The sequence below is a fragment of the Silurus aristotelis genome (assembly GCF_946808225.1).
Source record: "Silurus aristotelis genome assembly, chromosome: 13".
NCBI lineage: Eukaryota > Metazoa > Chordata > Actinopteri > Siluriformes > Siluridae > Silurus > Silurus aristotelis.
The window spans coordinates 17580121-17597642 of NC_139586.1; the positions used below are offsets into that span (position 1 = coordinate 17580121).

The following is a 17522-nucleotide window of genomic DNA, read 5'->3' on the forward strand; positions in this document are numbered from 1 at the left end:
AATTATATTGGTAGAAGAATGCTGAGTATGGAGCCACCACGTAGCAGGAAAAGAGGAAGGCCAAGAAGGAGGTTTATGGATGTGGTGAGGGAAGACATGCAGGTAGTTGGTGTGAAAGAGGCAGATGTAGAGGACAGGGGGGGTATGGAGACGGATGATCCGCTGTGGCGACCCCTAATGGGAGAAGCCGAAAGAAGAAGATGATATATATATATATATATATATATATATATATATATATATATATATATATATATATATATATATATATATATATAAATTACACACACTACACTTTATCGCTATTTTTTTTAGATTTTATTGATATATTCTGATATTAATATACTGTACAAAGCCAAATCTATTATCTACCAGTAATAATTTATCAACAAAAAATAAAATACAGATACACTATATGGACAAAGGTTTGTGGACATCTTATATCTCCCTCATTGCTGTTGGCTATATAACCTTCACTCTTCTGGAAAGACTTTCCACTAGATTTTGGAACATTGCTGTAGGAACAAGAGCATTAGAGAGGTTGCATGAGGAGGTCTGGCGTGCAGTTAGTATTCCAATTCATTTTAAACAAAGGTGTTTAGTGGGGTCGAGGTCAGGGTTCTCGAATTCTGCACCATTGTTCTACACCAATTCTACAAACCGTTCTTTAGTGGATCTCGCATTATACACAGAGGTGTTGTCATGCTGGAACAGATTTAAGCCAGAAAGGAAATTGTAATGCTACAGCATGCAAACACATTCTATAAAATTGTGTCCTAGAAGTTGTATTTCATTTCCAAAAAATTCTGACACTGGACTTTGGAAGCATCCATGTTCAAATCCCTGCCCTTAACCCTCAACTGCTTAGTTGTATAAATAAGATAAATGTGATATAAATACATGTCAAGTGCCATAAATGCCTAAAATAAATACATGCATAAATAAACCATACTTACTGGTGTGTTGTTCATGTGTACACAAATTTTGGGTCATATAGTGGATCCCCAGTATCAAGAGAACCTTTTCATATTAAATGCTATGATCATTTTGGCAAATGCTATTGCTTGAATGTTTGTTTTTTGAGATGTAATGAAATTAATCGTTGTGTGAGAACGTTTTTACAGTTAATAATACAATTAATATATTTATTAAAACATGAACTATGAGGCATAGGGTGCCATATACATGCAACAGCATACAATAAAATGCTAGTTATAATCAAGCGAATCAAAAACATGCTAGTGGCAACAATGTTTTCTCTCAATCCCTCTCACATTTTCCACACTTTGCTCAAAGATTTACAACACATTTTTTATTATAATTCACATGCCATTAAAACATGGCGGTACCGTGTTGCTCTATAGATTTTGTCTATAACGTTGTTACTCTATGATTAAATAAAGTTCTACATAAGAATCAGTTTATTCTAAGAAATCCACACATTCTATTAGATCTAGGTTTTCTTTTTTGTTTATTTGTTTGTTTGTTTGTTTTGTTTTTATTGGAAAATTTCCAGCGTCTTAATGCTTAATCTTATTTTAGTGTAGCATACACTTTAACTCTGATATTAGAAGTAATACTGACGTCGGCCACAAGAGGGAGAGCTTGAACAACAATACTATATGAAGGGTCTTTTCCAATTTTAAAAGAGCAGAAAGAAAGAATAAATAATGTGTAATGAAAACTCAGTCTAATAGGAACACTGCTCACTTTATTTCTCTATTCCTTACAGTAAATAAACTTGTCCTATTCACCTGATACACAAAACTGTCAACAGTTTTTCAGTGCCTGTGCTTGATTTTAGCCCTTGTGGAAAACTGATATCAAGGAAACTGCTCTTTTTCTTTGCTTTAATTCTTTTACAAGGGATTAAAATTAATGCTTACTTTTGAATGAGGTCGGTTTGTATGACTGCTGATTCTAGAATGTGCTGTCAAATGACAAACGTCAGTATTATATACAGTCCACAGCTTTCTGAATCTATGCTAATGTCAGTGCAAATGATGTTAAACTCATTTATTTGTCTTTGCATCTGCTAAAAATATTTACACACTTATGGAAACTGTAATGTTGACTTTCATTTGTAGCAGGTCAATTAAAATAATTCTGCACAATACTTATATATAATACTTACTATATATATATATATATATATATATATATATATATATATATATATATATATATATATATATATATATATATATATATATATATATATATAGTGTTTTTATTATAAAATAGAGCAATCTACCTACAGTTAAAGAGTTTGGTTTGATATTTTTAATTAATTAACTGTTACGTTTAGGTTTATTCCTGTGATACATATGCATGTTGTCCTATATACACGTTTACTACAGCAGCCATAAACCACCCATCTAGCTTCCTAAATACATAATCAAATGCAGCTCTTTATGTTACTGAGCCTCCTCTGTCCTGAAGCTGGTGCAGAACTCTCTGAAAGCTTCATCGAATGTACAATAAACAATACTTTTTTTTCTTAAATAGTAAACATTTTTCAAGTTTAAATTTAGACTTAAATTATGTCGATCATCAGCCATATAAAATATGAATAATATCAACTTGCTCTATTTTTTGTTATTAATATAAATACTTTTCTCTGTGTGTATTTGGGGCAGATTTCTTGTAATACATTTTCTAGCAAAGATGATGATATGATAAAACACTGAACCTGATCAAAGTAAACTGTAGCCCATAAAAACTGGTGGAATGAACATCCCCTAGTTGTCCGAACAGTGGAGTTCCTGTCTATCTTCAAGCGACTGTTGAAGACCTTCCTCTTCCTGAAACACTTAAAAAATAATAATGAAGAAAAAACAAATTAATAGAGTTTTGGCTGATTTATCTTAAGTTTGTAATCTAGTGTACAAGTGTAGATGTATTCATTGCTAGAGACTCAAAGCACTTTTGTACGTCGCTCTGGATAAGGGCATTTACTAAATGTCACAAATGTAAATGTAATTTTCACTTTATTATGTGCTAAATTAACTGTTACTGTATTATGTGTTGTATACGTTTTCCTGTATTATTTGTATTCATTGTTATTGTATTATGTTGGGAGTCATTAATAAAATGTTCTATGTGGGTAGTAAATACAGTATATGTACAAGTGCAAGTCTTCTAGTTATGATGGGGATCTTTATGATGAAGATCGTTATGATGGAGATCGTTATGATGGAGATCTATATGATGGAGATCTATATGATGGAGATCGTTATGATGGAGATCGTTATGATGGAGATCTATATGATGGAGATCTATATGATGGAGATCGTTATGATGGAGATTTATATGATGGAGATCTATATGATGGAGATCGTTATGATGGAGATCGTTATGATGGAGATTTATATGATGGAGATCTATATGATGGAGATCGTTATGATGGAGATCTATATGATGGAGATCGTTATGACGACCCCATCGTAAGTCAAAAAGTCTTGTTGGTGCTATGACCATGACAGTGACAGCCTGATTTATAATTACCATTTTCTTTTCTAAACTGATGGCTTTCCTTTTTTTTTTTTTTTTTTGTCACCACCAGCAGGAAACATACTTGGTTTTACATGCTTTTATTACTTTGCTGTTTGAACCCGTTTGAAACAGAAATATACACACTGAGACAACTTTACTCCATCGACTGCTATTGAGAGTGGGGCATCTCACAGGGTCAGAGATCATCCCAGCTGCGCGTCCAACCTAACGTACATCGTACACGTTACGATGTACATTTTTTTTTTTTACAATTTTCTCGTATCGCTCTCGTCATCGTAAGAACGAAAAATCGTAATTCGAACCATCGTAACTCGGAGACCATCTGTATTTTCTTCAGGTCCTGATCAAGTGCGCGCGCTACCCCAGCCAATCCCCCCCCCCCCCCCCCCCCCACACACACACACACACACACACACATTGGGCGTGGCTTATTCCTTATTTGCTGTGCTGTCAACGTGTGCTGGCGTTGTGAGCTCGCGACCAGGAGCCGCGGTGTGAGTTGGGCGCGCGCTCAGTCACTGCGAGCTCATGGGCGCTTTATGCTGATTGTTTAGTTTCTGAAACATTTTGCAAGAGTTTCCTCGCAGGATTTCTGCTGAGTGTTCATTCTATTAGTGATTGGCACCTGTTGTGAGGATACCGAGATTTGTCTTTGTGCAGCGCACCAAACTTCTGATGAGCTCGAGCATCAGAGATGGAGGCTGAAGAAAGCAAAATTTCCGTGTGGGTTTGTAGGGAGGAGAAGCTCGTGTCGGGTTTGTCGAAGCGCACCACGTGCGCAAATGTTATTAAAGTCCTGCTGGAGGAACCAAACTTGCACGGGCGCGCGTCCGCGTCTGCGCGCGCTTATTGCATTGTGGAGAAGTGGCGCGGATTCGAGCGAGTTTTGCCCAATAAGACCAAAATCCTACGCTTGTGGAATGCATGGGGTGAGGAGCAGGAGAACGTGCGCTTCGTGCTCGTCAAGCAGGACGCGTCGCTTGCCAGCAGCGTGCCACGAAGCGCCGAGGCGCGTCTCGTGCCGAGCCGACAAAACCCGTGCGCGCGCGAGGGCACCGTGCGCCAAGCCACCATGGCCCTGTCTCCTGAGAAGCAACGGCGCGTGGTTCGGAAAGCTTTTCGGAAGCTGGAGCGCATCAATAAGAGGCGCGCGCAAGCGCAGTGCAAGGACGCGGAGAGAATGGAGACCCTCGTGCATATGGTGGTCTCGCAGGATCATACCATTCGACAGCAAGTGGAGCGTATCCAAGAGCTGGACCACGAGATTGAGCTCTATGAGGCCAAAGTACATCTGGACAGAGTAAGGGCTCATGGTGCTAACTACGTCCAGGAGACCTACCTGGTGGATGGAACTCCATCCAAAGATACACACACCAGCGATGGAGAACAGACACTTGCTCAGATGGAGGAGTATGCCAGAATGTGTGAGGAGGTGATCAGGCTGCAGGAGGATCTAAATGAACGCCAGATTATGCTGGACAGCATCACCAGTGATATTCAAGAGGAGTTAAACAAGAGGTGGATGAAGCGGAGGCAGGAGGAGTTGGCTAATAAGGATTTCGAACATAACAGCATGCTTAGGGTTACAAATCAAACATGGGAGGTAAATGAAAGTGAAATGCCTCCACAGATGGGCAGTGAGGACGATCTGCTCTTGGAGGAGGAGCGAATTAGGATTCAACTGGACACGAGTCTGTACATCGGCCTAAGGCTCAACACGGATTTAGAGACTATTGGAAGTGACCTGGACTTAGTCCAGGAGATCTGGAGGGCAAGAGACAAAGAGTTGAGGGATTTGCTTGAAAAAGTAGACTCACTTGATTTAGAGGAAGAAGTGGAGGAGGAAGATGAAGAGGAGGAGGCAAGGTGTGTCATGCTGAAGGACACTGATAGACTGGAAGAAGACACATCAAGTAGACATGGAGCATGGGTGGAGCAGGCCAGAGGACTTGCTGCTAAAGCATGTAGCACTAATGATGACGATTCAGACACTGGACTCAGCTCAATGCACAGCCAGGATTCAGATATTGCTCCTGTTTTTGAGTCTCTTGTATAGCAGTACACACAGGGACAGGAAAATCCCCTACAGTTGAATTATCACATAAAGAGCGTTTGTATTTATATCCAGTTGGACTGAAACAGACACTGTATGATTTAATAAACCACTGGAGATTTTGCTGTACTTTGTATCATCGCCACCTGGACTCCTCTGACCTGTTGTTTGTGTAATATAAAAACACCAATTATTATACTGTTGATAAATGTGCACTTAGTCAGTAGTGTTTGTTGGCTGCATAGATCTTTTTTGTACATGTACCACATTCGACTGTTGACTTAATCAGTGTTAATTTGCATAGGTTGACGGTGATTTTGCACCACAGACACTTCCATGTTCCAATTTTAACAGTATAATTGTAAAGTCCAAACAAAATTCTGATGGAATGTTTATTAAGCCTGTATTTTAAATCAAATAAATCCTATTATTATAGATATAGTTGCACTATAGAAGGCCTGTTTCTTGTATGTTAAACAAGAAGAACTTGTAGGACTGAATCAGCACTGATATTTTTTCAGTATATTCTGAGTATACAATGAGCAAAGAGTAACTGAAATTAGACAACTGTAGCTCAGAAAAAAAACAGGTGATATTTCACTTTTCCCAGGAGATAAACAGTTTCTGAAAAGTACCCAAACCAACCTTTCTGGCACCAACAACCATGTAACATTGCTGGCTGATTGTATAATTGCATGAATATGCATGTGTACAGGTATTCCTTACAAAGTGCCTGGTGAGTGAAACTGTTTGTTGTTTATTTATCGGATAAAAAGGTGCTTGATTATGAACCTAATTAAAAAATTCTGGTTATGTTTCATGTATTTGCATATTGGAAATTTAGCAGTGACTGTTGTTTTTTTAATGAACATCATAAAAGTGTCAAAAAGTGATGGAAGAGTTGGAATAGTGAGTTTGGCAGCTCCTGTTACATGTAATGTACAAGTCTAATTATCAACTTATTATTTAATCTATCTCTGCCAGAATAGGATGGCATGTTCCCAAGTGTTGAAAACATCTTGGCATCTTGTTTACAAGGATAATGGAGTGTGAGATTGGCTCCTCCCCATAGTATCTGAGCCATAATCTTTTAATTTACCAATCAGTCAACTTTACTGTCCTTACCTACAGTCATGAGAATGATGTCATGAAGCTGGAATGGTTTCTTTTCTTCTTTTTGTCTGGGCTCACTTTTCAAGATAATCAGAGAAGAGCCTCTGCTTATGTTAAATAAGAGTCTTTTGAGCTGGTTTGTGCATAAGGATACCCCCTGCCTCCCTCGTTCTTGATCTACAGGGAATGACCCAGTGAAAGAAAGACATGGGTCTTCACAGCTGCAGCTGAGAAGTTTGATACTGGAAGCGTCTGGGAATCCAACTGGAAGAAGAAGACATGAACAGAGATTTCTGAGCTCCTCCGCACTCCCTGTTACCTCCCTAAATAAAGTGTTTTAAGGGATGAGATAAGAGAACATATAATGCTAGGTAATTTAGGAGCAGATGGGTTGAAACTGTACAACTGCACCAAGTAATTGTATCTGTTATAGGATAATGAGGTTTAGGAAGTCAGTTCAGGTTGCAGCTCATTATTCCATTCCATTAAGCATTCATGGGTTTGCAATGGAGAGAATTTGGAAAGTAATTTTAACATTGAGTGATTTTGAGTACACGTGTTTGAAAATCAATGCACTACATACCTAAACCCTGTAAGTAAAATATATTTAAAAAAATTTTTTTTTTTTGTTTCTGTTGTAGATTTAACAAAGCTACATGGTCCATGTGAAAATGATTATATTTCTATTTAGTGTGGAAATTTCATGAAGTGTTCCTTAGATTAGTTTTATGGTAAGGCTATGAAGGTATGAAGGGTTGTCTTTGTTTCTGAGAGTTAGTAGTTTTTGGTTTCTGAGAATGTAGGGTGGTGTCCCTAAAATATATCTTTTATGTACTTTTAAAACTATTCTCTAAAAGATCATTTAAGATATTCTTAGTGATCTTTAAATTCACAGGCTAAATTACACAGGATTATTACCAGGTAAATGATACATACTATACTGTAAGTAACTTTCTTTTGGCTTCTCCCGTTAGGGGTCAAGCGGATCATCCGCATGTTTGATTTGGCACATGTTTTTACGCTGGATGCCCTTCCTAACGCAACCCCTTCCCATTTATCCGGGCTTGGGACCGGCACTAAGGCTTGTGCAACCCTAATGGCTGGGGTTGGTTCCTTGACCGGGGATCGAACCCGGGCTGCAGCGGTGAGAGTGCCGCATCCTAACCACTAGACCACCAGGGAACGTGCTATACTGTAAGTAAAAATAAAAATACAAACTAGTAAATATAAATACAAATTAGTAGAGAGAAAGTACTGTTTGGTACTTTTCTCTGAGACAGTTCTGTGTTTCCACTTGAAGCTTGGAAGTAGATTAGTACTAGCAGTTGCATCGACAAATTATACAGTCCTGGCAAAACAAAGGAACCTTGCATATAATGGACTTTTTTTTTTTTAAACACTAGAGGCTAATAAAAAGTTTTAAAATTGTGCAGGTAAAAGATACATAACTAATATAAGATCAATGTACTCTTGTTGATACACATCCCTTTGAAATTGATCAGCAAAAGGAATCACAACTGTAGATCAGCCACACATGGATCTAACCAGGACATGGTACATGTTTACAGCATTGTTGTTTTATTGTGTAGTGATCATGGTCAGATAAAATGTTAAATATTAATGGATTTGCAAAAGGTGCAGTTTTCTAAAACCCATGCTCTGCTCCATCAGACATTTTAGATCTCAATACAAAATAGCACATGGCACTTAAGTTAACAAACATTATACTAAACTTTTAAACACCCCCATCATTTTTAAGTTTTACTTTAATGCTGACTTATGAAAACCTTACAAAAAAATGAAGACCTTTCAGATATGTTCATTATTTAACGTAACAAAAATGGTTGGCGTGTATGTTATTCATTTGGTTAAGATAATGAGATTCAAAGCACAATGTGAATTATGCAATAAAAACAATCCCAAACAAATATTTTATACATGTTCAGCCTTTCCTTTTCTTAGTGCCTCTTTTACACATCTACAGCTTTTACACATCTTTTACACATCTACAGCTTTTGCACCCTTTTCATTATAATCTTCTTACTTCCCTAATCTGTAATCCTATGCAAAATCCACTGTCTTCTTCACATCAGGTCCAAGGTGCTTACACTACAACATAGACTAAAATTAGCTAAAGGTATTATAGTGTTAATGCTGTTTTACATTTTCAGTGTCACAGGATACAACCACGATATTTCCACTCTGAAGTTTGTTGAGGATCTCTGAGATGTAAATGGTGCCTCTTGTGCACTCAAGCGCACCAAAGTCACCGAACTGTGAAGGTGTAGCAAGGAGGAATGCACTAAATGTTGCAGAGATAAAGTTTTACCCACATCCTCATATCAGTAACAGGGGAAATATTTTTTCCACTAAATAATCTACTGGAACCCTTGCCATTATTAAGCTTGAGATGTTGCTTTATCTGTTAGCCACCAGATAAGTCAGAAGGTTCTAGGGTTATTTTTTGGTACCTGATCAAGAATTGCACCAAAACTATGAGTTAGCCAATGGGGATTAGCAGGCTTGTTGAACATTGTTTGGCTATGCACAGTGGTTTAAATAATGTGTATCAATAGCCACTTCTTATACTAAACTAAAGAAGAGGCATTTGCAGATAAACTACTCTCTTTTTGTCTAGGTTTGAGGATAAGAATTAAGGACAATGAAAGCCAAATAAATCTATTTTATGGTTGTAAAATAATATACTTTCTATCCATATTTCTTCTTCAATAAATATAATACTATTTTGTACTGTGGAATTTGAAAGATAAACTCTAGTTTTGTTTTCTAAAAATGTGGACCTTCTGGGAAACCATTATATTCAAAATCACATAAAAAGGCACTATTAGGCTTGGCTTGAATCAGAAACAAAGAAGGTCAATATCAAACAGGAAATCACAGCATGGTGATTTTGCTTTGAATTAAATTGCAAGCATTTTTTTAAAATTCAATAACCATTGCAACTTTCACACCGCTAGAAGGTCCCCAATTGGAGTCTGAGCTCGGTCTGTGTGAAATCATGAAGAGTATCTTAATAATCCCTAAAAAATAAAAAAACAATAAACCTGCAATTAAAAACACATTGAACAGCACTAAAAACAAATTTTGGACGCACCCCCTCAGCCCCTATGGTACCTTAGTGAATTCATCTAGACATTATGTCACTTTAATACAATAATGTGTTTTAATTAAAAAAATTTTTTAAAGAAATTTGTTATTGAAAACATAGGTTAAAATGTTATTCCTAATGTTCCTGAACATCCAGTCCCGCTGCGGATTCCAAGCAAATTTAGCAAATTTTTCGAGCCGCGAGTTCCGAACCGAAGTATTGGGGGTTGACTGTACATCACTAAGTATAAGTTCTATATATCATTTCAGTATGTCATTAAATGGCAAGAAAAAAATCTATATGTGATTATAATATATACAGTAGTATCTGTCTTCTAAATTTGTTTTGCCTTGACGGAGCCCAGGTGCAGTGGATTGTCTTACATAAAGTATTATATTTCACATAAAGTACATAGTGATACCCTAATGCCCTAAAGCAGTGTGTACTGTTTTTTTTTTTATTTTTTTATTTTTTTATATATAACACCAAACATAGAATGCTGGGAGAGTGGGATGCTTTAAGTATTAAGCAAATTGAAAAAAAAATCAGCACCAATGAACAAAATTATGTTTATTATTAAGACACACAGAACTGCCATCCTTGTATAGAAAAATATATTGTGGGTAAATGTGAGAGAAATATTGGTTACAGTTTTCAGAACAGGACAGAGACATCTTGCTGCAGTTATTTTTATATACATTAAGCAAAAAGCACTGGACCCAGAGCTTTATAGGTCCTCAGTGAGTAAGGTTTTTAGTGTGACCTCCCAGACAAGCTTTGTTTAGGTGTAATAATGCAGAAAGGAATTTCAACTTCCACTGGCTGAGTAAAATGAGCATTGTGCTTGTTTAAGAAAAAAACACAGACTAGGCAGGAAAACACTTGTCTTTATAAAGTTCAGATCAGGGTCAGATCTAAAGCATGTCCAAATCAAGTCATTTTAAGTCATTTTTAAAATAGTTACCATTTGCATTAGTAAAATCAAGCAATGATGTATTGTAAGGAGACCTAGAATGCAGTTAGCATTTCATGTTTATACACAGTATCTCACAAAAGTCAGTATACCCCTTACATTTCAGCAACCATTTTAGTGTATGTTCTCAAGGGACAATACTATAAAAATGAACCTTGCATATATTATAGAGTAGTCAGTGTACAGCTTGAATGGCAGTACAGATTTACTGTCCTCTGAAAAAACTGAACATACAGCCATTATTGTCAAAATAACTGGCAACAAAATTGACTCAATATTCTGTGTGAGCACCATTGTTATCTATCACTGCTTTAATTATCCTGGGCATGGAATTCACCAGAGCTGCACAGGTTGTTGCTGGTATCAGGACTAAAGACATACTTGGCTACTCCATCACCTTCAGCAAGGCAGTTGCCATCTTGGCGGTGTGTTTAGGGTTGTTTTCATGTTGGAAAACTGCTGTTCGCCCGAATTGTAGGCAAGAAACAATTGTCTTGGTACTTACACATTTTTTTTAAACAAAGAAAACTTGGAAAGTGTTAGTTTAAGTGTTCAGGAAGACGTAACGGAAGGTCTTAACCTGTCGTTTGCCAGGGACTCCGCTGTTCGGACATCTAGGGAAAGTTCATTCCACCACCTCAGTGTCTTGGTATCTGAGGGAGGAAATGAAAAGATGAGTTGAGTGTCATAAGCATAGCAGTGTTAAGAAAACCCATGTGAGGATGTGACTTCACCAAGAGAGTGGGTATGGAGGGGGAAAAGGAGGGGACCAAGAACTGAGCCTTGTGGGACACCAGAGCAGCATGTAGTTTCTTAGAGACAGCCTCAGCATTCTGTGGAATTTGAAACTTTGTAGCCAGACTGGTTTCGATCATGGAGGTTGTTCTGTGAGAGATAGAGATAGACTAATAATTACATTATCGAATGTCACCCAGAAGAGTCTAATTACACTCAAGGTTTCTTCCATACGTCATCTCACAGAATTGGCACTCTTGATATAAATTTACACCCATATATCTGTTAAACTGTTTAGTGACAGTGTATATTGTTAGTATTTTAATTACAGACCTATCCAATTTAATTAAATTGTGTTTTTTTGTGTGTGTGTGTGTGTTAAATGCATCTTAAAAGCGGCCCTTAACAGCAGCTCTTATGCAGAAAATTATATTGTGATCGGTTTGCTGTTATATTAATGTATATTTTTCCCAGTGTATTTCACTGATCATAGCAATATAAATTGCAGTATTTAGTCCAATCACTTACACTTTGGCTAGTTAAGGGCTTCAAGCTTCCTAATTTTGTATACTGTATATTTCCCTTGTACAGCTTCAATGTTGATTAGTTTTCTGTAAAAGCATCTCTTACATTAATTTTGGCTCTAATGCATTATCAGTTCTATCAACTTATCTATTCTAGCAACTTATACATGAACATGTATGGCAGATGCTCCAAATGGAATCAATTGGTGTTAAATATAAGGAGTTTTAATATTTTACAAGGATTCTTCATTATCAACATTGTAACTAGACTGATTGGCAGTTTTCCCATAACATAACAAGGGTAGGTCATCATATTTTTTTACAAAGAAAAATATACAGTGATATGTTTGAAGATAAAATACCTAGTTATTATTACTAGTGTATATTTCTTTTACAATACAAACACAGATGGTGCCACATACAGTAGTCATATAGTAAACAATAGTAATAGAATAAGCGATTTCGGTGTTTATGCTACAGAACACAATTGTTGTCTGTTATTTTACACTAAAATAGCCATAAATCTATGATTTACAGTCTGTGCTAAAGAACTGCAGGTGCAGTGCTTTTTCTATGAAACCCATGTCCATGGCTCAAATGATTTAAAAGGAATTTCTGAGAAAGAGATAAACAGTCATTCTGTGTCTCAACTAGTATATGATTAGAGAAACATGTTGTCTGTGTGTGGTCAGTGTATGGATGAATGAGTGGAAATGACTGAAAAAAGGAAAAGCCAGCTGTGCCCAGCAGACACACGTGCACACACGTGCACGCACGCACGCACACACACACACACACACACACACACACACACACACACACACACACACACACACACACACACACTGCCTTCTTAGCAGCTGAAATCATAAATAATAGAAATAAGCAGCATATTATTGCATAAAAACGAAACAGATGACAGTGGATGAAGATTCTCTTTTCCAGCCTGTTAATATACACATTTTCAACCCAGAACCTAAAAGCTTTTCTGAGTAGAGATAAATTGATCCCGTCTAGTTATTTACACCGAGTGAACCGCACAGACAGATAATCAAGTCTCAGAACCCATTAGACACTCCTCTACTTCCTCAGAGTCTTAGATGGGCATCTAATTAGGTTAACATTCCTCCTGCTCTGAAAAGCTCTCAGACTTAAAGCTCTTTGCTCATGCTATTTAATTCAGCAACAGCTGTTCGTAGAGAGTGGTGTACTTTAACGCAACTAATTGGAAAAGCTAACTTTTGGGTGTATGTGAAGCCCAACTCTGTTTGAATAGAAACAATCTGAGAGAAGCTCTTAAAGTCATTGATACATTTTAGAAAAATAAATAGCTGTATGTATGACAATGTGCTCCAAAAAAAGTAAACAGTAGAACTCAGAATCTCTCGCTTTAAAGTCTGAAAGTTTTGTAATAGTTTTAGATGATCTTAAAGGATCTCTTATGTTTTTTGTTTCCAAATCCATAGAGTAATACAGCTGCTATTTTGACTTAAACAGTCCCGCTAAACAAAACCCATGATGCATACATCTTACAAAAGGTCACTGACCACAAAGTACAAAACAGCCTTAAAGCTTCTGTGGTCTACACCCACCAATATATTACAAGAGGACTTGTCCATCTTCTTTTATTTTACCCAAAATGGTGCTGGGCTCCATGGCCATAATATTTGATTTCAAGCTTATTTGAACACAACACATGAGTATTAAAGTTTCACTTTCACTTAGTTGCATCTTGTCACATCTAATGCAGTATTAGAAATTTTAATTTGAACAGAATAGTATTTTATAACAGTTTTAATCAGAATAAACATCATGTGTTGTGGAAAGTTGAGATTGAAATAAAATATTTTGTCCATAAAGACCAGCAGCATTATGGGTAAAAAAAAAAAAGAAAAGACGACAGAAAAGACCTTAACACAATATTAATATTGAATAAAACAAAAGAGGTACTTTGTAGAAAAATAATCATACAATCACATAATAATCATAAAACAACACACAATAAACCATGTTGTAATCTCTACATCACATTAATTGCAAGTAAAATCAAGTCAAGTAGCTTTTTTGTGTAAAACAGCAGGTGCTGTACACACAGACAAAACAATGTTCCTTCAGGATCAAGGTGCTGTGCAAAGAACTTTACACAAGACAACATAAAAGTGCAAATAAGATACACAATATCACAGTGACTGTGCAGCAGAGAACAGAGTTAATGTGGAATAAAATACAGGCATAGTTCAAATAATAATAAAAAGCGTATATGTAAAGATTTGGTGATATAACCGCAGAATGCATACATTTGACATTCATTATTGTGACAACGTCCTGAAGACTTTCCCATAAAACCAAACTTTGAGTTAAAGCTTCACTGGTTGCCTTGACAACACAGACACCAAAACTAACATCTCCTCTAATAAAACCTTAACATATGAAGAGTTTTTGGATTTGAAGCAAAAATAATTACTATGATCATAAAATGTAAATTATGATATTATTAAAATGGACACATAAATATGCATCAAGAAATACAGCTAAAGCTGCAGTTTTAGAAAAATACAGACATTCTAATTAATCAAATAAAAAAATCAATATCACGTTGGTATACACAGCAAAGTATATGACTGTACACATTGTAACATTGTATACCATTGCCTTGCCCATTCTCTTGAAGGTTGTATTTAGATAAATACAGAACACTCTTGACATTAATTAAATTTAAACTAAACAAACCACTGGCCTGTACTTAACCCAAACATCTTACATACATGCAAGTAATATTGCTGAAGGTGATGGGAGATTGAACATTCTGGCAATACTACAAAGAATCAGCAGTCACAAGCTAAATCTATTCCAATTTTAAAAAACAGGAATGCGCTAGAAACATATGCATTACAAACCATCACCTCTTTCGTTTGTAAAGTGATGATTCTTTATAAACATTTTTTATAAAATATTATTTAGCAAAAATGCTTTCTGCAGATTTGAAGCTCAAGGAATCTTCTGTTCTTCAGGTTATAAAAGACTCAAAAGGCTTCAAAAGGGCTCTTGGAGTAAAGCACAGAGACCCAGAGCTCGTATCATTGTGCCGGCTTTTACTTGGTGTTTGGCAGCAGGACTCTCAGCTGTGTGTAAAGATGCCCAGCAAAAGCTTGAATAAAAAACACAAGCCACAAAGCCTCCTTTCATTTAATCAAACAATCGTCTCCTGCTGCCCCTATGTAGGCTTTGCTTATGAACTTCTTGTAATATGAACAATGATTTCCAAACGGAATGTTTAAACCGTCATTAAAACCAAGGCAAATTGCTCATGTTAACATATATACAGTATAATGGCACAAATGCTTTTGAAATGTGATTAATGCAGCACACTTTTCTATTTAACTATTATTATTAAAAATAAAAATAAATACATAAATAAAGACGAAATGAAAACCTTTCAATGCAACACATTTATTTAAAGAAAATCCACTGAAAATGTATTTTTAATCACTAAACACTTGTTTTACTGATGTGACAAGACTCAAATCAAGCACTAAAATCCACCATGATGGACACATCCAGCAATTAAAACTGTCTATGTGGAAACATAGAAAAAGTTAAATTTTTTTAATTAAATATTAACCCTATGGCTATATCTCTGGAAACATTCAGGGGAAAGTAACCCTCAGGTTTAAATGTCAGCACTGCCAGCATGATATGTGACTTTTTACAGTTTCGCAATCTCAGCTACATTACTCTGCATTAATATTCTATTAACTGATCGCAAGTAGACATTTGTGAGGGACTGCATCTTGCACATAAATTTTTATTATTGTTTGTTATATTTTCTAACAACATTTGTTGGTTCTTGCATTTAAATTATAAGAGGGAACCCAAGTTGTGGGTGTGTTTGCCTATCCTCACTGTTGTAGTTCATACCAGCAAGACAATCATGGATGTTTGTGAGCTAATATATTCCAAAGAAGATAGATTTTGCTTTCCACTGAGAGTGTTCCAGTGCCATGTAAAGTACAATATCATGAGCAGCAAGATAAAATTATGTAGGTAGCTGGCTTCATGTGTCTTGAAGGAAGAACAGGATAGACTTCATTCTCCTTGGTTTCTATTCTCTTAAACCTTTAGCCAGAACCTTTCTGGCAAGAAGTCTAAAACAATTCTGAATAGTGTATCTCCTATTTCTTATCTGTCTTTGTATCTAAGTAATACAACACATTATTTGTTTAGTCTGATAATGTATTCATATTTGATTACCCTCAAAATACATACATACACACATTAAGGATTAAGATTCTGGTCAAATGTACATTATTTTGCTCAATGGTCTGATGAAAGAGATAAATGTTATTTGTACTTTCTGTTGTGTATCACTGTGAGTATCAGGATCAGCTTTTAAATAGTAACAGGATATTCTGGGAGAATAAAGAGTGGGAGGAATCTTCTTTGACAAAACCAAGTATGCATTAGTCAGTGATGAGAATTTTCCAGGAAGAATATAAAAATTCTCTAAATGAAGAATATATTAAGATCTTTAGGCAGGTTTAAAATGTATCCTTAGCCCTAATCCTTAATTAGCATAGTTTTGCGTTTTTGTGAATATATATTTATGTATTTCTTATATTTGATTGTGCTTTTATAATATATATTAATTACAGATTTAGTTTTTACAGATTTAATTACACATTTTTACTTGCATGTGTTTTTTTTTTAGTCTTTAGGCAACTAAGGTCTATAAGGTCAACCTGTTAAGGTCACTGTTTTCTGTGACATCCCAGGTACTGAAAATATATATAAAAAAATAAAAAAATAAAAAAATTACAGACACCACAGTTTTCAACCAATCAGAAAAAGAAGACAAACTGTACATCTGTGAATTACAAAAAGGTCAAAATTTAACGCTGGGCATTGCCCATGCACTCTAACGTATAAGTCTAGACAACGTGTTTGCAAGTATTAGTTGTGGAATTGCTTCAGTGTGCTGCTAAACTAAACCATTTAGATTGTGTACTCTTCCAATGAACAACAAATCTATCTTTTGTCCTACTTCTTGTATAGGACCTCAATAATTTTCAACAGCAACATATCAAACAGTAAACCTGAAAGAGATTCAATGTTAATACCTTAATGCTATATTTTGGGAAAAAAATGTAATCCCATCATTGGTTAAGTTATGAGCAGAAACCATTATAAGACCGATCTCTTATAGCACTTATTGTTATATACATAATTCTGTTGTCTGGACTGAACATATACTGTTTACAAATACAGATACTAATATTAACTAGAGCTTTTACTATAAAATAGGAAATCTGGTTAAAACAAAAAGTCTCAACAGGACACTCAAATCATGTAATTAACTTTTAACATGTGTTCTGATATAAAGCGTAATGTAGAAATTAAAACTCTGTGTAATGTATTAAAAGAAAAAGATTTTTATAGACAGTATAGGATGTTGTGATGAAGCTACTGAATATCATGATATAATAATTTATACTATTGCTT

At 35.8% G+C, this 17522-nt stretch overlaps 1 protein-coding gene and 1 long non-coding RNA gene across 2 annotated transcripts in view; both read left to right on the forward strand.

Annotated features, from left to right (window-relative positions):
• The window catches only part of LOC310735791, a 174310-nt gene that overhangs the window by 49994 nt on the left and 106794 nt on the right, over positions 1 to 17522 (forward strand). The gene's annotated exons all lie outside the window — the stretch shown is intronic.
• On the forward strand, positions 3993 to 6006 carry rassf10b (Ras association domain family member 10b). Its single transcript, XM_083559532.1, has one exon. The coding sequence runs from the start codon at positions 4211 to 4213 to the stop codon at positions 5570 to 5572; it is 1362 nt and encodes a 453-aa protein (XP_083415658.1). The 5' UTR covers positions 3993 to 4210; the 3' UTR covers positions 5573 to 6006.

Bases quoted from the DNA above. Each gene is read 5' to 3' on its own strand.
- rassf10b (XM_083559532.1), top strand. From the start codon at position 4,211: ATGGAGGCTGAAGAAAGCAAAATTTCCGTGTGGGTTTGTAGGGAGGAG.